This window comes from Agelaius phoeniceus, chromosome 15 (genome assembly GCF_051311805.1).
Source record: "Agelaius phoeniceus isolate bAgePho1 chromosome 15, bAgePho1.hap1, whole genome shotgun sequence".
Lineage (NCBI taxonomy): Eukaryota > Metazoa > Chordata > Aves > Passeriformes > Icteridae > Agelaius > Agelaius phoeniceus.
The window spans coordinates 18,007,592-18,029,917 of record NC_135279.1 but is presented as its reverse complement, the minus strand read 5'-3'; the positions used below and the strand labels follow the sequence as shown (position 1 = coordinate 18,029,917).

Sequence of the window (22,326 nt, the reverse complement as noted above, 5' to 3'; positions counted from 1 at the left end):
CAGCAGTTCCAAGTATTATGAACTGGCACTTAATATGTACTTCTCCATGCAACAGAAACAAGTGTTAAGTGCCAGGGACTGTATTTCCTAATAATATCAATTAAACCAAAAGCCAGTGTAGATGAGAAGAAACCTCAAGTACCACAAACAGGAATAATTTTTTTAAAAATAAATGACCTGTTTCTCTTCTGCATTCACTAACAGCTCACAGAATACAGAAAGCAAATACTTCTCCAGTAAACTGCAAGGTTTAAAATACTAAGGTTTAAAATACTGCGAGGCTATTTTACTGCATGAGGAAAAGCACAGAGTTCACACCCAGACTGAGAACTGGAGCACCTCCCCATCCATGGGCAGAGGGGATTTGCTGAAATGCTGCAGCTTGATTTTAAACAGCTTTGTTAGGTTTGATGATTGTTAACAACCTCACAGAAAGGCAGAACAAACCTAATCCCTTCTTTCTTCCTTTAGGTGACTGCTGAAGCCCAAAGGTTTGAAAGCCCCAGGACTGAGTAAGAGCTTCCTGAAGAGATTCTCCAAGGCTCCAGTGAAGACTGCTCTTCCCCCTTTCTGGCCTGTTCACTGGTTACTCTACACACACCACACACAACAGACACAATCCCAGGTAACTTCTGTCAATCACCAAGAGCTTCTGTATTTCCCTTCCAGCACTTCCTATTAATCATTTCACTCTAACTAACGTGTGCTACAGAATCAAGAGCTCCTGCTACCTGTGCCCCACCTGATTTCTATGTGGGCTTAAGAGTTCAGGAAACTATGAAGGGCAAGTCACAGTGCCAAAAATAATAAATGGGGAAAGCAGCTGGTGTCACTTTTGCTTCCAAGTTCCCCTTACGACATCACTGAGTCACACACCTAAAAGAAGAACTTTTTTTTAAAAAAATAATCCTTCACAGACACTTCCAAAAGTCTCAAAGCCTCTTCAGTTGCAGCTCTACAGAAACAATCAAACCTTAATAATAAGAAAAAAGTCTTTATTTTGGCACAATATTTCATTGAACCATGGAATATCCTGAGCTGGAAGGGAGCCATAAGGATCATCAAAGTCCAACCCCCGGCCCTGCAGACACCCCAACAATCCCACCCTGTCGAAATTAGAAGTAGCTTGTGATAATTGCCAAGACAGACACCAAACCTCTGGGACTCTGCCCTGGCATGACTGTAGGCACTCTTCTATAAGCAATGATTTGGCCATGAGACTGTTCATTTCTATAAAACTGAATTACCCATCTAGGAGTTTGTCTTGGACATGAGTTTTTGTCCTTTCTTTAAATACTATTTCAAAATTGGAAACATAAAGCATTCAAATGGAAAAACAGATTTGTATTTTAACAAAAATTTTGAAGGAATTTCTGGTTCTGAAATTCACATTTGCTGAATTTCAAGTGGCCACATTTTGCAGGTGAGAAGAGAGGTTTTAAAATAACTGGTTACTCTCTAAGGTAAGTCACTGATGTTCTCCAGTGGCTGACCTCAAATGGAGTGACACAAAACTCAATTGTTCATTTTCATTCACAAAAAAACAATTTCTTTTAACTACTCATTTTATACACATGAAAGACTTGAACCACTGAACGATGGTCTTATGCAAACAGACTATGTTAAATAATCCTTGTTTTCTGCTAAAAAAATATTACATTCGGAAACACTTTGGGAAGTGCCACACAGTTACTCCACATGTTCAGCATTTTCCTTCCAAGGTAAATACCCTGGGAAAAATTGTTAACTGGTCCCAAAAGTTCCCTTTTATCATTTTCAATCCCTCCCAAACCAATGAAGCAGCAATTCCCCATCTATAAGTTATGCAGGCTTAGCTCCAACAGCTTACTAGAAGAAAAATAACAGACAACTTAGGATTTAGTGGTTTTCTATGCAGACCAACCCCCCCACCCCCATCCCTCGTTCTTCACTTCTTAGAAGTTAAAAAACTGAGTTAACAGGGCAACCCAAAGAGCCCAGGACTCCATGCTCACTATTCTGCGTTCAACCACGTGCAAAGACTAAGGTAAGGCTACACCCAGGCCCACGCTTAGGAGCAAATAAAAAGCTTATCCTTTCTAAATTAAATCACACAAATATCACAGGCTGGTCAGTTCATTAACAGCAAAGCTCATTATGTTATTTTTAAGTTAAACGAGAAAGCAAAACGTAGCAGGCAACATGCAGAACTATGCTACTGATATCACAACGTCAGTAAACAGGCAATAAAACACAACAGCTCCCCCCCAGCCCTACTGCACAGAAAGCCCTTAAAGAGTCACTCCTACAATGCAGTTAAGTAGAAGATTTCAGAAAAGGATGCACAAAAAACATTTAGCAGACTAAACAATTTGATTAAACAGAGTCCTGAGAGTTTAACACAAGTTCAACAGCATAACATTTACAACAAGAAAGAAGAAAGGCACCTGGAGACATCTGACACTGGGCATGCTCTGCAGGCATCTCAGTGCGCACATGCTCTCTACCAGGTTGGAGCAGCCTAGCCACAAAGACCTTGGCACAGAACACTGCAGGGTGACAAAAAGGAAGGAAGAGAAGAAGCAGTTAGATGCCACAACAAATCACTCAAGGCAGGCAACTCATTAGTATGTCAATGTGGGTACTTATCTATGTTATTTCTACATTCACCATAGTTAGCGGCCAGGGGTATAACAACCACTGAAGATGCTGTGCAGCGATCAAGGACAAGCCACCCCTCTGGCCTGAGCTCCTTTTCCCCCTCTGTAACCCCATGGCTTTAGTGCCCAGCTGTATGCTTTAACTGACTCCCAGCAGCAGGAGAGTTTTAGTTCACCCACAGTGCTGCCCACAGCAGAGCTTCTGGGGCAGAGAGCCCACCCAGCAACCCAGCCTGGCCAAAATCCCTGCCCAGCTGTGCCCTGCACAGTCCCCCTGGGGACAGGAGGCCAGGAGGTGCCACTGGGGTGGCAAGGCTTTAGAATCCACCTGGAGGAGCTTTGGGAATTAAGGTTTGACACTCCCCAGTGTCTCAGCTTTCTCAAACAAACTGTGGTTCTTTATTCTGCACTGGGACAGACAACCCGACAATGGGAGCACATTTTAGAGAGGAACCACACTAAGCTCAAATTACATTACCAAGTTCTGCTTAATCAAGGAATCCTAATGACCTGGGGAAAAATGTTGGAATTAGAGTTGAAGATATTCTAAAGCCAAATCATCCCTTGGCTACATTTAATACTCTTCCTGCCACCAAAGCTTAACTACCAAATTCCCCACTGCTGACATGAGAAGTTAGGAAAAGTTTGGAGAAAGCTGAAGAAATTTGATGCAGACAGACTCCCCAAAACTTCTGTAGCTCCCCAATATTATTTCCCAGCTCTTTTTAAGGACAGAGCAGTACATACACCAAATAAAGTTAGGGAAAAGGATTCAATTTCTCAGCATCAAGCAGAGCACAAACCCAGCTGCAATATTTGGCAGAGACTGAGCTTTCACTATTTTCCACACAGGCTTCCAATTTAGTTACAATGGACACCAAAACTTTGAAAGAAAAGCCCCACACAGGTCAAAGCTGAAAGTGGAATAACTGGAGGTGAAGCCTCATGGAAAGCAGTTTGTGCCAGGATCAAGGAGGGGGAGAGAGCCCAGAGCACCTGAAGGGTAAAAAACTTTTTTTTGTTTCCTATCTTATGAATAAAACAAAAGGAAGACTCATATTTTCATCTCCATGCCAAGGAGAGAAATTATAGCAAAACCAGCACAAGAATGGCCCTAGCAGCACCAAAACACATCAAATTTCCCTCTCTTACCCAGCAGGAAGGTGCTGATTCCACAGGGATGTCCTGTGCTACACACTTGGAATGGCAAGAGTGGGAGCATATCTCTTATGGACAGGGGTAAAAATAGTCATATCTATGTTTTATTGTATTATTCTTTCATTAATAGCAAAACAAATCCATAGTTTTCAATTACTACAAGTTTTTAAGTTTATTTAATGTTTATAGAGAAATGGGATTTAGCTATAAAGTAATTACTCCACTGTATCTGTCATTACTTTGCATTACTTAACTTTGATATGTCCTCACATTAACATTGGAAATTTAGTTTGCAGGACACTTCTAAGACAGTCAATCAGTGACAATAGGGAAACTACCTTAACTTCAAGAAGACACACAAAAAAAGAGGTTTTCATATTTTCAAAAAAGATGGGATGTACTGTTAGAACCCACTGATTGAAGATACATACTTTTATAGATCTGTTTCTCAAAAATGAGTGTATAATTCAAGAAACTCCCTTTCCAATCTGTTTTGTTCTTTGTTCCTATTTAGGACAATACCTTCATGGTTATTCTGCAACACTGAACCAGCAAAATTCAGGGTATTTCTGCAGGTGTTGATTAAAGCCCAAAAACATTTTTAAACATACAGGCCTGATCAAAAAAAGTCACTTTGCTCACTAGACTTAATAAAAGTCATTGATAAAAATCACAGCAAACTCCTCTCCTGAGATGTTCAGATTAGGTACACAAAGCTGAGGATAATGTTTATAATGAATCTACACCTGTAGATGTCCACAAATTATAAGCTAAAAATCACTGGTTTAGAGGTTGTCATGTGGGGGAGTTTAGGAACTACTCTAGCTAAACAAACTGAATTTTAAGTGCTTAAGAGAAAAATGGGTAAGTTGAGAACATTTTTAAAAATTTAATTCAAAATGCATTAGACACTGAGGCCATTTCCATGCCAAGGTTAAGCCGCACAAAAACCTTTTCACAGCATTACGAAACCTGCATGAAAGGCTTTACACAAACTCCCTGGACACTCAGCTGCAGCACTGCTATTGCACAATGCTACAAATTAAATATTGTGTCCCACTTCACACCAAAACAGCAACGTGCAAATATTTGTGTGCTTCCCTGACATGTTATTGCCTGACCCTGTCATGAATAAAAGCTTAAAAGTGTTCCAAAGGCTTCACTTTGCACTGTCCTTCTTTCACCAGGAGCCCAGGGAGGTGCAGCACTGTTTAATAAAGTCTGGGAGGAGAAAGTGCCAGTGGCCAACAGGCACAGAATTAAATGAGAACACAGAGATCAGAACTGCACAGGTTAAGGTAAGGCCAAGTGAAACTCAGATTTTAAGGAATAAGGTAATTAGCAATGCAAGCTTTAACTGCCTCACATTCTGAGGGCAGTGGATCCACTGGAGGCCCTATTTGCAGAGCTGAAAGGGGCTTTGAGCCCCAGGCAAGGCAGGAACAGACACAAACTCTCATTCTGATCACTTCAATGCCTTGTGCTTGCAAAGATTCGTACTTTAATTTTATTATTAGATGACTGATGCTAATTCCATACACAAAGAACTGCTTTGGTGGTCTAGCCCCAGGAATTACATTTCAAGCTTTACATTTCAATCTTAAATCTCAAACTGAAGCAGCCTATACAAAATGCTGCATTCCCAGAGAAACCTGTAAATCCTCAGTAAAAAGGGGAGATGCTTCAATGTCTTTACTCAAATGTTAAGAACTTCTTATATTAATTAAGCACACAGCAGTGTGCATCCAATAAACCAACTTTGTAGCTGGGAACTTTTAGATGGAGGTATAAAAAACACCTCCTCAGGCCCTGAACTATCCTATCCTAAAGTTTTCCTTCACTCTGGACTTCTCCCAGGTTACAGCACAGCCTGGTTAAAGCAGTGTAACATGCCCAGAAATCATTTCCTCCAATGCATCTGATACTGTAACACAGAAATCCTCACACTTTTGTATCCCTTAAAAAAACCTCACATATTTATCCTCTAAAGCCCTTTAAACTACCCAAGAAATGCCTATAGCCTGTATTTCTGATGGAATTAGAACACCTTTGCAACCCAGGCATGGCAATATTGCAGTGTCATAACTAAGAATGACAGCATTTATATAACCCAGACTTATGCTGCAAATTTTATAAAATATTAAAATTATGACCTCGAAATTTTTCACTGCATTAATTTTATCTATACAAGATAATTTAGAGAATCCAAATTTATTGGTGTGTTTACAGCTTGGGAAATTCTGGTCTTAAGGCAAAAACATACAAAAAAGGTAGAACCAAATAACCTCAGCCTTCACTGTCAATTATTTCCAGCTTTTTAGCTATAAGAAATTCACATGCTACTCAACAATGGTGACTTCCTGGTTAGTTTACTTTGGCCTGGACCAACACAATTGGTATTTATTTCCACCAACATTTAATATTGATAATTTTATGGGTAAGTGGTGCTAATTAAACCCCTCTCCATGGCTGGGGGCTCACTTTAATGCAGCCCAAGAGGTGCTCTGAAAAGCCAACTTGGATTTGAGGGCAGTCTGACAGTCTGGGAAAGCCTTATGTTCCCACCTCCAACTTAATGGCAAGTTCAGATCTCCTCAAAAATCAGCATTAACCACACTAAGACATAAAAAATATGAGCAGTAACACTGTTTCAAGGCCTTCATTATTATTTTACACTCGGCAGGAATAGCAGCCAACTCCAACTCCCTCCCAGTTTGCAGGCTGGGATTTCCTCCAGATCTTACCTGGTGCTTTTCCTGTTCAGGCTTCAAACAGTGCCAAGCAGAGCAGTGGTGAAGCCCTGGGCTGGGAATGAGTGTGCACAGGTGGGGAAGCAGAACATCCAAGGGTCGTGTGAACACTGGGTGGGACATGCAGGGAGCGGTGACACGAGCTTCCCCAGGGACAGCCCGGCTGGCAGGGGACATCCCTGCACACCTCTGGAGGCACAGACACCGCTGCCTGACCAACAGGAGCACTCTGGGCTCCTCCTGCTGCCACCCCACAGCCAGGCTGTGCCCGGGGACATGCCCTGTGCCCACGTGCTCCACACCAGTCTGTTGGACTCGGTGCCATCACATCACTGCCTTTCCCACGGCCAAATGCAACCCCACCGGGCCGGGGGGATTCGGAAGGCTGTTGGAGCACCATCCATACAACACATTTCCACACTCCAGGGGAGTTTTACATGTGCATTCCAGCAATCTGCTTCAATTTCAGCAGAACTGGACTCCCAGGTCAACAAAGTTGTTTCAGACGTAATTTACTCTTGCATTTATTTCTCTCTTTCCATGAGCTACAAAAGCAAAAATTAATTTCTCAAAAATGAATACCCACAGAGTGGAAAACTAATTTTAACTTGTGAATTTTTTTTATTATTCTTTTATTATTCTGTTATTAGATAATTCTAAAAAAATAGGTAACCGATAGCTGAGTCACAGTGCCACTAGGAAAATCAATTTAGCCAAATCATTGCCATTCACAATAGTTTTTCAAACTGCTCAATGGAATAACCTTCCAACAGCCATTCGAGATCTGCACGTAAGCTCTTGCATTTGGGGAAAAACACTAAGTGAGAAATCAGGAAACTTAAAGCAAGACAAGGGAAAAGAATTGACCAGAGAAATTCTCCTTATTACCACAGCGATGCTCTAGATAGGACACTGAATTCACAGGAGGCTGATGGATAACGCTGTCCCACTCTGCTCCTGAAGATCAAAGTGTGTTTGCTACACACAGTCAATGCTACAAAAGGAATATGGGTTCAGTGGAGAGAAGATTAAATGCTTTCTTTGAATAGAATAACCATCTTACTCCATTATAATTTATTAATCAGGATAAGACTCATGAGATGCAGCAGTTCGTTTTCAAGAAGATACAAAGGACTGGGAAAAAATTCTAAGATGTTTGCATAAGCCACTCTGATCATTAACTGAAATAATCTCAATTTTCCAAAACACAGCATTTAGATTAGCCCTTGCTTCCTTCATGTACATACACCCCAACTCCCACAGTTGTATGATACACCTTTCTGCACTAACATCCCCTGTGTTACATTAAAAAGGCCATTTCTAAAGCAAAACACTTTCTTCTGCTCCCCTGCAGCAGAACAGGGACTTGCAGACATCTCCAGCCAGCAGCTCAGGGCAAATCCTGAGAGGGCAACACAGACCCAGCACTGCCCATCACACAGAGAAACTTGCAGGGCATCAAACACAGAGAAAAACATGGTTGAAACTTGTCTAAGATGTTAAAAGCTGTCTCAGACCCTTAGGTTTTCAAGGCTGAGGCCTAACAGAGCTAACAATAAATCCTACGACAGCCAAGGCAGGATAGAAGCACTCAAGTTTTGATGCCTGTGGAGGCTGGGCTGCCAGAACCACCCAGGATTGCCAGGCAGGGCTGCACAGGAATACTGCCACAGCTCTGCCTCACGTGGCACTTTCTGAAATGTAACATTCAAAACACAGGCAAGAGCAAAGCCTCCAACCTGTTCAGCTCAACTGCTGCCTTTGTAGGGCTGGCTGATGTTTCCAAAAGTTAAGCAATATTAAATAACATTGAGGATCTTGATCAGCAGGAGCACTCATTTATGCTTCCTCTTTTTTTTCCCCTGCTCAGTGTATTTTAAATTATTTCCTCTTTTCAGTTTTCATCACTAAAGATGCCAAGTTTGCTTCTACCTCCCTGTTCTCTCATTTTTAGAAAAAGGCACACCCTGAACAGCAAATATTCCACAGAGAGACACTATTTTACAATTTTAACTCCAAAGTGAGTCTGATAGCTGTGTGGAACAAATTCAATTTGATATAGATGAGAATGCAAGAAATGTGTCAGTCTAAGGTTAATAAGTATTGCCCTTACATTCTCCCTCTGGTTTATTTAATAGAGTCACATTAAAACAGACTTCTCCACCCTAACCAAATAAAATTCGACTACTCAAAAAAATCAAACCAGGAAACCTTTGCACAAGTAATTAATTATAAATGTACTTATCAATTAAATTCAAATATAACTTTGGCACAAAACACCACACCAGGAAAACAAATGCAGAATTCAAACCATGCATGAGATCGACAGCACGTACAGAGTTTCTGCTACAGGAGGTTAAATACAGAGGCCTCACCAGTCACTGCAGTAACTGCCTACAAAGGAGAACACACAAAGGCTGAGCATTACTGCTGTTACTGTCCACAGGAATCCAGGTACACTGTTTCACAGTGACTTTAGAAATAACTTGCCAAGTCCATCAAAGCACCAGCTTACAGTAAAGCTGGGCACTGGGAGGTGCAGCTCTCCCATTCACACCAGATATGATATTGAACCCACATAATTTTCTTTTCCTGCCAGTCAGGGACCCAGCTTGCCTTCCTGAGGCACAGAAACACCTTCCAAACCCATCTCTAAGATAACTTTTTGTAGCCATCCCAAATCTCAGAGGAATGTGACTCCAAGTAAAATGGCTCTCCCCTACTCTGAAATAAACCCACTGTCACTGTGAGACTTCTCCTGCCACCCCAGCCCTACACCTGTCCCAAAACAGCTGAGGCCAAACCTTCACACTGACAGCTCAGGAAGGGTTTAGGACACTGACTCCAAGTGCTGCCCACAACAGGATTTCAAATGGTATTTTAGCAGGAAAAGCTGCAGGAAATTGTCCTAGGAATAACCAGAGAAGTTCTCTCCAGTTCTGATGGATCCATCAGAAGGATAGGGACTGAACTCAGAGCTCCCTGAACTTCACAGGGAGCCCAAGACAGTCACTGACAAGGCTGCTCTCCCCTTCCACAAACAGGATGTGGCAGCCAATGGCTCTGTGCCTGTTCCTGCACACACAGAAGTTCACCTCGTGCTCCCGGACTGATGCTCCACAGCAGACTGGCAATGCCCTCCAGTATTGCTCCTGTATCTCTGGGCCATGCCCTGTCTGACTCTGCCCTAACACTTGGGGACATGAAGCAGTTAAAGCGAGGGACTGAATGTGCGGACAAACTCATCTAAGCAGAAGCAGCAAGATATAGTACAGGGTGACTTCTTACCTGAAACTTTGTTTCTGGGCTTCAGATCCACCAATCCAGAATGAAAGGGGATTCGAATGGGTTTTCCTTCTCAGACTTGTCTGTTAAAAGAGAGCAGCCAATCATCTTCAGCTTGGTGTATCTACTTCTTTCTTGAACGAAATCCCAATTACTGCTAATGCTGTTAGAGACAAGGCAGCCCAGGCACCTGCCCAGCCCGGGACCGACTACGTTAGTGGGGTCGTTGGATTGGTGGATCTAAGACAGAGAAACGCATTTACAGACAAGAAATTGCTCCTTCCCTTACCCTGGTCACCCAAACAAGTGGTTTTGGGTACAGCTCACTTTGCTAAGATTAAGGAAGATGAGAAGAAGCTACAATGCAAATAACAAAGCCAAGTCCTAAAGCTTCAACCACCAGCTCACACCTCACAGGCCTGCTCCAGGAACACAGGTTTGCACGACAGCTCAATGAAGTTCTCCTGGTCTGCCATAAACATCCTCTAAAGCACTTTACTCCAATGATTATTTCCCTGTTTCCAGGCTCAAAATGACCTCATTTGCCTTACACGTCTGCAGCACAAAGATGGAGTTGTCAAGACACTCCTGATTGGAACACAGCACTGTATTCAGTACATTTGCAGTACTGCTGTGTCTCTGGAAAACAATCTAGAACCAGAAGAGAGTAAGACACTGTACACTACTCCTGAGACAAGTCACCTCTCGCTAAGCAGGGAGATAAAAGGCCTCCAGCCAGTCCTGCCAGCAGCACAGTGAGAGTGTGACTACTTTAAAACAGCTAGGAAGTGACACCTCAGAGAAGATGGGGTCCGCAGAAAACTCATACTCCATGTGCAACAGAAAGCTCAGCCTGCAGAGACCAAACCATGCAACTTGCACCGAGACCTTCAAAAACTTCAGGCCATGGCCTATGGAGCTTCCCCTACCAGCAGTGAGAACAAAATGCTGCAACATCCCCAGAGGAACACATCACCACCACCTCTCACCCTCTCTGCTCTGCAGCCCCTCCAGAGAGCTGAACCTCAGCTTCCACTGCTGTACCCCACATCTCGAGCTCCAGCAAGTCACAGAAGGGTGGAAAAAATGCCACTGTCTCCAGGTGTGCCAAGAAACCGTCTCCATGAGGACAGGACTGTCCTGAGTGCCCACAGCTCCTTAAAGAAAGGAGCATCTTCATGGTGGGGTGATTTCCTGCTTTCAGCCACTGGCAAAGGCAGTCAATCCCAGGGCAGCGTTTCAAGGACAAAGCAGCGTTGTAGGCCCAGTACCATGTCCAATGCATGATTTTTAAGGCTGCCAAGGAAAGTGCTAGGATGTCAAGGCATATGACTCAGAATTTTCAGAGTACAATATAGCTCAGCAAGAAGCCAGCTATCAAATTATATAAATGTACTGATTTGCCAAGTCACTGCAGAGCCAGCAGGGTGCTGGAAGGAGAGGCACTTCTCCAGGAAGCCAAACCTTAACATTATTTGCAAGTGCAACAGCACAGGTCTGATTTTTGTCTCCAGAAGGCCTGGCGTGCTGGAGACAGCCTGAATAACAAGTTTCCCTGGCTAGTCCTCCCCTGCCCTAAGAGAATTGCCAATGAGATTCTCTATCAAGTCCAAGCTGGAACATACTAAGTTTTGCAAATTCTGAGTATAGATTTTCAAAGAGATTTAGGCATTTTTGTCTGAAAATCAAAAACTGGTTTCACTGCAAAGGCTGGAAGACTTGAAAACAGCCCCATCATGCAAACCATGTTGAAATACACAAGCTCACACCCCTCAAAAAGGCAAACAGTGCAGATTGGCACAACTTTTGTACCAAAACTCCACATTCTAGAACTCAACAGAATGAAACTCAGAGCAAACTTGTAACACTGAATATATATATTTTTATATATATATAGTGATTCTCCTCTTCTCCTCTAAGTCAGTGAGTAAACCAAAATTCTGTAGTGTTGCCAACAGCTTGAAGTTGACCCAAAAAGCTTTTTTTGTCATTTTACCCAGAAAACACATCACTCCCTATTCCTAGCAAATGGGTCCCTACCTACATCTTACAAATTTCCATCTGTATTCACCCTACAAATGGGTCCAGGAAGCTGAACTACTCTTTGATCCCACACAAAACTGTTAATTTCCTGGGGTGGAAGTACAAGGATGCAAGTCCTGCGGGGATGTGGATTAACAAAGCACCAAAGAACCAACATGCCTTCAAATGTTACCACTGTTAATTTAGCTTGCATGAGGAGCAAATTGAGTTTTCAGAAAGAGTCAATGCTTTTTGTTGTTAAAACACCAATGGCATTGCATTATTTTTGCATTATCTGCTCTCGGGTCATGCATTGCTTGTATTGGGAAACGTATGGAAGTGGTACAGGAAAATGGAGTAGGCTGTCAGATGTCACACCACTGAGCTCATAAATACATCAAACTGGGGAAGGAAGGGAATTTCCAGAAAAAGTGGATTTTCTGTGAATAATGATGCCATAAAAATCAAACCACGAAATTAGATTATGTAACAACATAAACAGTGGCATCTGTATAAAGAAGACGTCGCCCAAGGAAAAAGCTAGAAGGAAAGAATTGTTATCCATCAGCATTAATTTAAACAACTCAGTCAATATTCTCATTTCCCTTCAATTCATTTTCTGCCCTGCAACAAAAAAAAAATTCCTTGTCACGGAGCAGCCCTCTCATAAGCACGGCCTCTTGTTCTCTCCCACACATCATTCCTCTCGCATTGGCACATTTGCTGCAACATCCATTTCATCTGAAAGCCATCAGCAATCTCCCTGAGCACACTGCTGCACAAGCACTCCAAGCTGCCCAGGGCTGGGCAACTGGAAATGCCAAAGCACCAGCGACCTCTAAACTGCGAGGCAATAAATCCAGCAGACCCAGAGACACACGGCAAGCTGATTTAACAAGCAGCAGAGGTGTTTTAGAAACCATGAAATGAAAAGGTACATCCACCTTTCAAAGAACATTCCCAGGTCTCTCTGAGGGTACAGCTTGTAACAAGGCAGGTTGTTTTGCTGCGATGCTGCTCACAACACTCCTCAGTGACCCAAATCTTAGCAGTGCTCAAAGCTCTGTATCCTGAGGGACACAGCCGGCACTGTCTGACACGCAGCAAAGGCAGATGGGCTTTTCAAAGCAGCAGCCCCAGAGCACTTCAGAGAGGGCAGCTGCACCCACAGCAGCTGCCTGCAGAGACAGGATCTCGTTCCACACAGACACCTGGACAGGGATTCACTCTGGGAGCTGCTGGCCCCCAAGCAGAGCTCTGGGGCAGCCATGGAGCCAAGCGCTGCCCAGTCACACTCCCCCAGATGAGCCCTGCACGTGTTCCAGACTGCAGGGAACTTCCTCTGCTGCACCTCACTAGCTCAGCACCAGGCAAAGCTTGGAGAACTTTGTTATGTTAGAAAATGTAACTGCAATGTGAAGTGAGAAATCTCTGAGTCTGGAATGAGATTTAAAAAGCCTCTGGTTAAACACCAGGGCTTAGTCTCCACAATAATTGGTAACTTCCTTTCATTAAGAACCAAACGCAATTTAGTTTCAGAAGTTCCCCCATAATTGGCACATCTGCAGCTTTCCTTCACCTGAATTATCTGATGGCTACTGCCACCATCATCAGAAACCTCAGGTAACTTTACACACTTCTGCATCTCTGTAGCCTCCTTCTCTCTGCCATCTCATTTCCCCAATCAGGCCATTGCTCCAGCTAACCCTTCCCAAGATAAAGCTTTCCACACTCTTTTGTCCACTTCCCTCCTTTCACCACTCCGCTGGCTCTGAGCGCAGTTGCCTTGCTCTAATTCATGTTCTTAAGCTCTTCCTTCCCATTTTCTGCACTGCTGCCAAAGTCACAGCAATCTCTTCAGATTTGCATCCTTCCTCTGCAAGGCACTCTCTGAAACGGGACTGTCATTCTGAGAGCCTGGCAGCAGCACATACCTCACATCCCCTGCCCCAAGGCTAATCCCAAGGCTGTGCCTTCCTCAAATCCATCCCACCACCACCTCTTTAGCTGTATGCTCCAGCCATTGCTTATTTCCCCATGTATAAAACCCTGCATGCTTTACTGTCCAACATGCAGCTCTCAACTCTGCTCATTTAGCTACTGAAGATTAAAAAAAGATGCCAGCAAAGCAAACGGATTGTTATCCTGCTGAAGAAAGCACATCCAAGTTACACACAGGTTTACAAATACCTTACTAACACTCCATCTACTCCCAGGCTTCAATTAAGAACCAGTCACATTTTAGCTAGAACAGTATCTCCTTTGTTTCAGCTGCAAAGACGATCATTTCCTGTATCTGTGTCGCTACAAAAGTCAACTCTTTGAAGGATTCCTCCAAGAGTATGTGAAAAAAAAAAAAAATCACACAAATCCAACTGCCTGCTTACCTTGCAATGACTGAGACAGGGAAGAAAAAAGCCAGAGCACTACAGCCCTACTGAGATAGATATATATATATACATACAGCAGCTGTATTTCAGCTTCCAAGCAGAATGTTGGGATTTATTTTGCACTTTAGCTTTAAATAGTTTGGGGGCACAACCATCTCCAGTTGCAGTGACCCAAGGAACTTCAGGTACCCCTGGAGTGATTTACAGCAGGAGCTGCTGCTGCTCAGCAGGCCTGTGTGAAACACTTCCTTCCCAGACTGGTACCTCTGAATTGAACACCCCCACCTCACATCAAAGTCCTACCAGGAGAAACAGAAAGATTTTTGGCAAGATAATAAATTATAATACTTCATTTATTATTTACCAAGGTACTTAAACACTGGATGCTTTTAGGAGAGCCAGAGAAGCATTCTTGACACTGAAGGCCATGTGTTAGGAAGATTATTTCCATATATACAACTTCAAGATACAAATGATAGCAGTGTGAACAAGTGCTTGCCCATTTTATTGCCAGGCATGGCCTTTCCCAAACCTTTTCATGCTCCTACCACAGAGCAGTGAATGCTGAATTTAACCTGCCAGCACAGGGACCTGTGTTTGGAGAGCAGCTTGGGCAGCAAAGCCACAGTGAAACATGAGGGGCATAAGCTCAGTGAGTGGGAGAATTTCCACACAGCTGGATTCCTGCTCAGGAGCCATCTCCCGTAGGTGGCTGGTAGGTCCAGGAGCCAGGGAGCAGCAGATTTATTTTGTTATGCCATCCACATCTCATGGTGCACACAGTCCACCCCACAAATGTATAAAAAGCCCCCCAAACTACTCGCCACACTGCTGTATTCGGTTACAACCACCTCAGTACAACCTAAGCAGCTAACCCTCCACACTGTGAAAGCTGCTGGTAAGACTAAATAACAATTATGGGAAGGGTCCTGGGGAAATGAAGAGCACAAGGCTTTCAGCAGATATTGAAGGTAAATGCAAATCATAGGGTTGATGCAACTGAACATGGATTTTAAACACAACTTGGATCTGCAGGCAACAAAACTTATTTCACAAAGCATTGCAGTTGGTTCTTTAAAAGAGCAAAAAGGTCACAGTTATCTAATTTCACTGAGAAAACCAAAACCAGGGGCAGAAAGAGCCCTTTCAGTGAGTGACCCTCCATCTGTTCTGGATTACCTCCTCACACCCAGCATTTCCCTGAGCCCACAGTGAAGCAGCCCCAACCCTGCCAGACACCGTGAGCTCAGCCTGGGCAGCCCAGTCAGCCCCAGTTACCCTTGGGGATCCCACCCTACAGGTGGGCACCACCTGCACCTGGAATGGCATCACTCAACACTCATCTCCCTGGAAATGACTAAGGACAGCATCCACAGAAGCAGCACATGGCACGGGAAGCCTTCAGCTGTCCTGAGGGACACAGTGGCTTGGAACACTCACTAAAACTTCACACAGCAAATCAAAGTTGTCACTCTGAAACCTTGAAATATTTCTCTGAGATTCCAGCCTTAAAAATAGAACAGTTTTATTTCCATGACTGATTTTCCTTTAAATAAATGCAAATGATCAATCCAGGGAAGGCACAGTTGATGGGTAGAGCAGCATGTTCTGAAACGTACATGCAATTAACATATTGACACATTACCTCATGTCCATCAGCCCCTCAGAATTATGGTGTATTTGCTCCTCAGAGCTTTCAGATCACACTCTGCTCCTGCATTTACTACAGATTCATCCCTGGCACTGGAGGGAAGCAATGCACCAAACCCCATCTCCCTGATCAGAGAGAGGTATAAAACATCTGCTTTTAGGAATGTGGAACACTTTATAAAAGCAGCATCCCCCTAAGTCTGCCAGGGATGATCCTGGGTTTGGGATGTTTCCCACAGACCAACTCCCACGTTTCCAGATCACACAGCCCAAACAGCTTCTGCCCTGTGGATTCAAACAAATCTCCTGGAGAATCTCCCCTTCTGCACCACACCAGAAGGCAAAACCTCCACATCTGCATCCAGCAGTGATTTGCAAAGCTTTTAGGGAAACATCTTCACTCAAACATAAGTGATCCCGTGCAAGCCTCTACTAAGGTTAACATTAAATTCAACTAATAATTACATCGTAGAGAGCACCATTTTCTCTTTGAAATGACAGAATTAATTGTTCATCTTATTCAATTTTTACATTTATCCATTTCTTGTGAAAGAGAGAAAAGTGTATTTCTAAAACCTCCTACAACAGACTAAAACTCCTACAAGCCCCACTGATGTTTGCATGGATTAGCACATTTCCCAGCTCCAGCAAGTGGAGGATACAACACTCACCAGCAAAAGTCCCATTTGCTTCCTCCTGATACATACAACCTGGCCACAAAGAGGAGAGACTAAAATGGGAGAGCACTTGTGAAAACACAAAGAAGTGGGGGTTTTTGAAAGCTGAGGAAGCCAAACCTTCCAGCTCCAAATGCTATTTGAACACCTCACAGAACCCAAAGCTGAGGAGCGCTGGTGACTGTTCCACGGAAGGAGAAAGCCACCAGAGCACACTTCCCACCTCGGCAATTTAGGAGGCATCTCTGGGAGGCTGCTCCTGAGCCGGCTGCCCACAGAGCTGCCCCAGCCCTGCCCTTCCTGCTGAGGGGACTGATGGCTCTGATGTCCCCCAGGGCAAGTGTGAGATCACAGACCAGGGGAGGAGGCTCCTAGGAATGACTTTTAAGCCCCTGCCCCCAGTAACCAGTAGAAAGAATGAAAGATACACAAAGGCTTTGTAGGTTCCCCTTTTTCTTTTTCATCTTATTTCTGCTTTTTGAGACCAGATGGCACACTTAAAGAAAGTTCATATATTCTGGAGCAGGTAGTTTAGCAACAACTCCACTGGCTAAAAAACCCATTTATGTCTCCACTGAACCCAGCTCACCTTCAGAGTGCCTTAAAGGGAAATTATTTGCATTTTGCCCCTCAGTTCTGGAGAACTGTATGAAATTTTGTATATGAGAGCAAATTATGCTTAGGAGAAAAAGCAATTATGTTTATAACAAATAAATTAGGATATATTTACCGATTAGTATTCTATGTCAACTCCTAACTTAATTTTATTCATGCCTAAAAACAGTAAAATGATAGGCCTCCAATATTTGCCCATAGAAACCTTATTTGTTTATATTTAAAAAAAAATCAACACCTCTTTCTACTGCTCCCACCTGGCTGCCTCTCCACTAACGCGAATTTAGCGGCGTAAGCGTTAATTAGGAGTATAACCAATACACCAATTAGGTCTCGTTAGGTAATTCCGTGTGTGCTGGACCGGAGCTGCAGCACCGGTGCTGCCCCGGCCCGGGGCCCCGAACCCCCCCTGCGGGGTCTGATCCGCCCCCGGGGGCGCGGAGGGGTCCGGCCGGGCCGGGGCTGGAGCCGGAGCCCCCCCGCCCGGGGCATTTCGCTTTCGGTTCGTGCCCCGGCCCGGCCCTGCCCGCTGCGGGGGTTAATTGGAATTATTTATTTATTTTCAATGAAACGGAGGCGCCCGTGGCGCCCCGGGCGGGCCGCGGGGCCGCGGCGGAGGCGCGAGCGAGCGGATCCCCCCGCGGGGAGAGCGCGGCCGGGCCGGGGCCGAGCAGGGCCCGGCACAGCCCCCGCAGCGGCGGCGTCGGACCCCGCGGGCCGGGCGCGCCGTCGGGGCCTGAGCCGGGGGGGAAGAGGGGGCGGGAGGGTGTGCGCGGGGGCCGGGGGTGACTCACCATGAGCTCGATGGTCTTGTCCTCGATGACCGAGTCGGGCTCCATCGCGGCGGCGGCCGCTCCGCTCCGCCTGCCCGGCCCGGCTCGGCCCCGCCGCCGCCGCCCCGCGCCCGCCAGGCCCCGCCGCGGCCCGCCCGCCCCCGCCGCGCGCACGCGCAAACGCACGCGCGCTGCGTCCGCCGTGATGTCACGGCGCTCGCGGAAAGAGCGGGGGCCCGGCCCCGCCCCCCGGGACAGCCCCGCGCTGCCCATTGGCCACGGGGCGCCCGCGGGGGGTGCCGGGAGCGGCGCGCGGCCGCCGAATGCGGGGGGGGGGGGGGCGGCCTGAGGGGCCCGATCGGGAACGGAAACGGGAACAGAAATGGAAATAGGAATGGAACGGGAATGGGAATGGAAAGGGAACGGAAACGGAACAGAACAGAACAGGAATGGAACGGAGCGGCAGCGAGCGCCTCCGTGGGGCGGCGGAAGCGCCCGGGGCCTCCTGTCCCGCGCTGCCGGGGCTGCCGAGCGGGCAGAGCCGTGTGGGAACGGCCAGGGCCGGGTTTGCTGCCGGACGCTGCGGGACCCGAAGCTTGGAAAGCGCCTTTGGGACTCGCCCCTATCGGCTCCTGCCGTGCCCAGAGCAGCTGGGGCTGCCCCTGGATCCCTGGCAGTGCCCAAGGCTAGGCTGGATGGGGCTTGGAGCAGCCTGGGATGATGAAAGGTGTCCCTGCCATGGCAGGGGTGCGATGGGATGAGCTTTAAGGTCCCTTCCAGCCCAAACCAGTCTGGGATTCTGTGGTACATGGACTCACGAGATGGCTCTGCATGTTGTACTGTTCACTTAATAAACAGTTCTATTTAACAAGTCCTGATCTGTGCCTTAGGCCTGGTCTTGCTGGCACCACAGAGCATTTCCATGTAGCTGACCTCAACCCTTGGCAATGAGCAGCTTATTCAGCCTTTAGGGTCTGGATCCTGCTGGCAAACTGTGCCTCTGCCACAGGAGCCACAGAGCATCCAGGAGCCATCCAGAGGTGCTTTGGGGACCAAGGACACCCAGGCTGCCCTCTGGCCACGCAGCAGGGACCAACTGCAGCCATAGGCATTGGAAATGGGAAGCAAACCTGTGCTGAGCAGCAGTCTGCTGTGACAGCACAGCACTGGGCTTGCCATGAAAATGGACCTGCAGCTTCCTGCTAAGCATTTTTTTCTGTTACCTGTTCACATCTCTGCCAAATGGTGAAGAGATGGAGGATGAACAAATGGAAATGGTGCAAAGTCCTTTCTTACTGACAGTTCACCTGCTCCACAGGACATGGAGTCAGAAATGTCCTTCATCACACAAAATCCCTTAGAACAATACTTACCATGAGGTCTAAACTCTTTTTAGAGCATTTAAAAGGCAAAACAAGAACTGCAAATGCCCCTCTGCATCAAACCCCTGCTGCTGCTCAACTGGGGATAACAAATTGAAGTGCCCCAAAAGCTGCCCTATTTCCATTTGTGGGGACAAAGCCAAACGCGGAGATGCCACTGCCCAAAGTGCCTCAAGCAAGGCTCCCCAAACCCCCCAGGGTGCCCCCAGCAGCACTGCCCCTCACCCTGACACCCCCCTGCCAGGGACAATCCTTCCTTTTCCTGCCACACTGGGCCCTGCTGGCAGCTGGGCTGGATCAGAACCCCTAAGGAAGGATTGCAGTGGAATTATACCCATTGTGTAACACCCCCACACAGGTGTCACTGAGAAAGGTGGGACAAAATCCAGCTCCATTCTGCTGTCCCTGGCTCTGGACATCAACCAAGGCAGCAGAGATTTGTTTGGGACACCAAAGTAAAAAATCAGCATGTCTCAGTCTAAATATACCCAGGGCAGGGATTTGCTGACAGCACAAGGCTCCCAGTGCTTTCCCAAGCACAGCCTGGTGTTCTGAGTATGGGAAGGATTCCTAGGGCAAAGGAAATGAGGAGAAAATGAAATCGAGAAAAAAGGAGGGGGCAAATCTTCCATGATTCTGTACAAAGGGTAAATCATTGTGGCCACCCCGGCAGTTCTGAGGGTTCCTGCAGCACAGCAATGGATGTTGCACATCAGGATGGGCCTCACTCTGGCAGGAGATGTCAGATGGAATTGGAGTTCCTGTAATCTGCTCTTAATGGTTAATAAAAGCAATTCCTATGATGTGAGAAGGAGAAAAACACAGAAAATAATTAAGGAAAGCATTATAAAAATATCAAATATTTTGCCCTTAGTGTGGAACACCAAGGAAAGCAGGAGTGAGGATATCAACCCCTATGCCTGTAAATTAAAATTGCTTCTGACCAACTCACAACTTAAAACCTCATGAGGACTGAGCAACATGTCCAAGGCATAATAAGATGAAAAAACAGGTTTTGATAAATTTGTTCTGAGATAGAAACTCACTGGGAAAGAGTCAGTCCTAGGAGGAGCAGCTGAGGGAGCTGGGCAGGGGCTCAGCCTGGAGCAAAGGAGGCTCAGGGGGCCCTTGTGGCTCTGCCCAGCTCCTGCCAGGAGGGGACAGCCGGGGGGGCCGGGCTGTGCTCCAGGGAACAGGGACAGGAGCAGAGGGAACGGCCTCAGGCTGGGCCAGGGCAGGCTCAGGGTGGGCACCAGGAGGAATTTCCCCATGGAAAGGGGGCTCAGGGATTGGCAGGGGCTGCCCAGGGGGGTTCTGGATAGGACTGGAGGTGGCACTGAGTGCTCTGGGCTGGGGACAAGGAGGGGATCAGGCACAGCTTGGACTCAGTCCTGGAGGTCTTTTCCTCCCTAAATGTTTCCATGATTCAAGCACAATATTCCCATGCCTACCTGGCTGCAGGAATTTGAGGAGCAGTCTCTGGGTGTGCCTTGCTCAGACAAGGCTGTGCCAGTGTGTGACAGATCTGTGTCACATCTGCACAGCAGCCGTGCAGGGACACAGCTGCTAATTAATGCTAATGAGGCCCCTGCTCAGGTGGAGGCACACAGGGAGGTGGGGCCGTTTCGTGTCCCAGAGAACTTGCTCTGCCAGTTTTCCTGCGAGGATGAGGATGGGGGGGAAGTGGAGAGGATGAGGATGGGGGGGAAGTGGAAGGGAAAGTCCTGGCGCCACCAACCTGGAGATATCTTCGTGTTGTGCAACAGGGCAGGGATTCCTGGAGGGTCACCACAGCCTCACTGTATGGAAGCAAAGTAATCCTGTGCTTAGAAAAACCCTGGGAACCCCCATTCCCCTGGGCTGATTCCAGTGGGACTCAGCCATCGGTTCTGTCCATGTTTTCTGTCCACTCATTGTCCCAGGGAAGGATTTGCTCCCTGGTCATCCCCACCTCTATTCCCACACAGGCTCTGTCTGTCTGTCTGTCTGTCTGTCTGTCATGTGCCCTGGCACCAGCACAACACACCTGGGGCAGGATTTTGGGAGTGATGCCCTTGGATTTTCTCTCACTACATCTTTTCTGGATAATGAGCTGAACTATTTCTCCTGACACCCTCCCACACTGGGCTGTCCTGAGGCTGGCCAAGATTCCCTGACAGCTGCACTGCCCAGACAAGCCCAGTCTCACCAGGGTCCTTCCAGGAGCCACTGCCCCTCTTTCCTCCACAGGCTGGCAGCAGAGCAGCTCAAGGGACACTGGAGATCCCAGGAGCCTCAGCCAAGCCGATTTGAAGGTTCCCCACTCCAAGCAAGTCCTGGAGCCGAAGCAGGGAAGCAAAGCAGCCACCTGGGCTCTCCAGGCACATGACAGGGAACAACCAGGCAGGGAAACTCAGCTGTGAGGATCCCTTAGCTGGGGAGGAGGGGTTTGTGCCCATGTGGGAACCTGGTGGCCAAACAGGTGAAGCAGCTTCTCAGGAAACTCCTGCCCTGGCACTGAAAAGGAGAAACTGGGCGAGCAACAGCTTTTGTCTCACAGCTCTGGAGGTGGCTGGGGTGGAAGGGGAGACTCCCACACAAGGGACACTCACCCAGATTTACAGAGTCCTTCAGCAGCTCCTGCCTCCATCCCAGCTGTCCAAGAGCTGCCACGTCCAGGGTGGGCCCCATGGTGGCTCTGGGGAGAGCAGAGCTGCACACAGGGCATGGCCACAGAGCTGCAGCTGCAGCAGCGCCAACGGGGACACCTGGGGACACAGAGGGAAGGGGGGAGAACTGACCCCAAAAGGGGCACAGTGAGATGAGCAAGGAGCCCAGCGCCACCCCACCATAGCAGTGACCATGGGACACCTGCACAGAGGGGACAGACAGGTGGCTATGGCAGGGCTGTGGCAGTGTCAGAGCTGTGGCAGTGGCAGAGCAGTGGCAGTGGCAGAGCTGTGGCTGTGGCAGTGTCAGAACTGTGGCTGTGGCAGTGTCAGAGCA

General features: G+C 46.8%; 1 protein-coding gene across 4 annotated transcripts in view; it reads right to left on the bottom strand.

Moving 5' to 3' along the window:
* Positions 1–18,137, bottom strand: part of FBXW11 (F-box and WD repeat domain containing 11) — a 57,810-nt gene extending 39,673 nt beyond the window's left edge. Inside the window, exons 1-3 of one of the 4 annotated variants that reach the window (XM_077186284.1) lie at positions 17,981–18,128; positions 9,836–9,915; positions 2,427–2,528 (exon numbers count right to left, since the gene is read on the bottom strand). In XM_077186284.1, coding sequence (XP_077042399.1) covers positions 2,427–2,477 — 51 coding nt within the window. In that variant the 5' untranslated portion in view covers positions 2,478–2,528; positions 9,836–9,915; positions 17,981–18,128. Of the gene's footprint in view, positions 1–2,426; positions 2,529–9,835; positions 9,916–17,980 lie in introns of all 4 variants that reach the window. The other 3 variants (XM_054642727.2, XM_077186283.1, XM_054642726.2) reach the window with 3 other exon arrangements.
* Between the last annotated feature and the right edge of the window lie 4,189 nt (positions 18,138–22,326).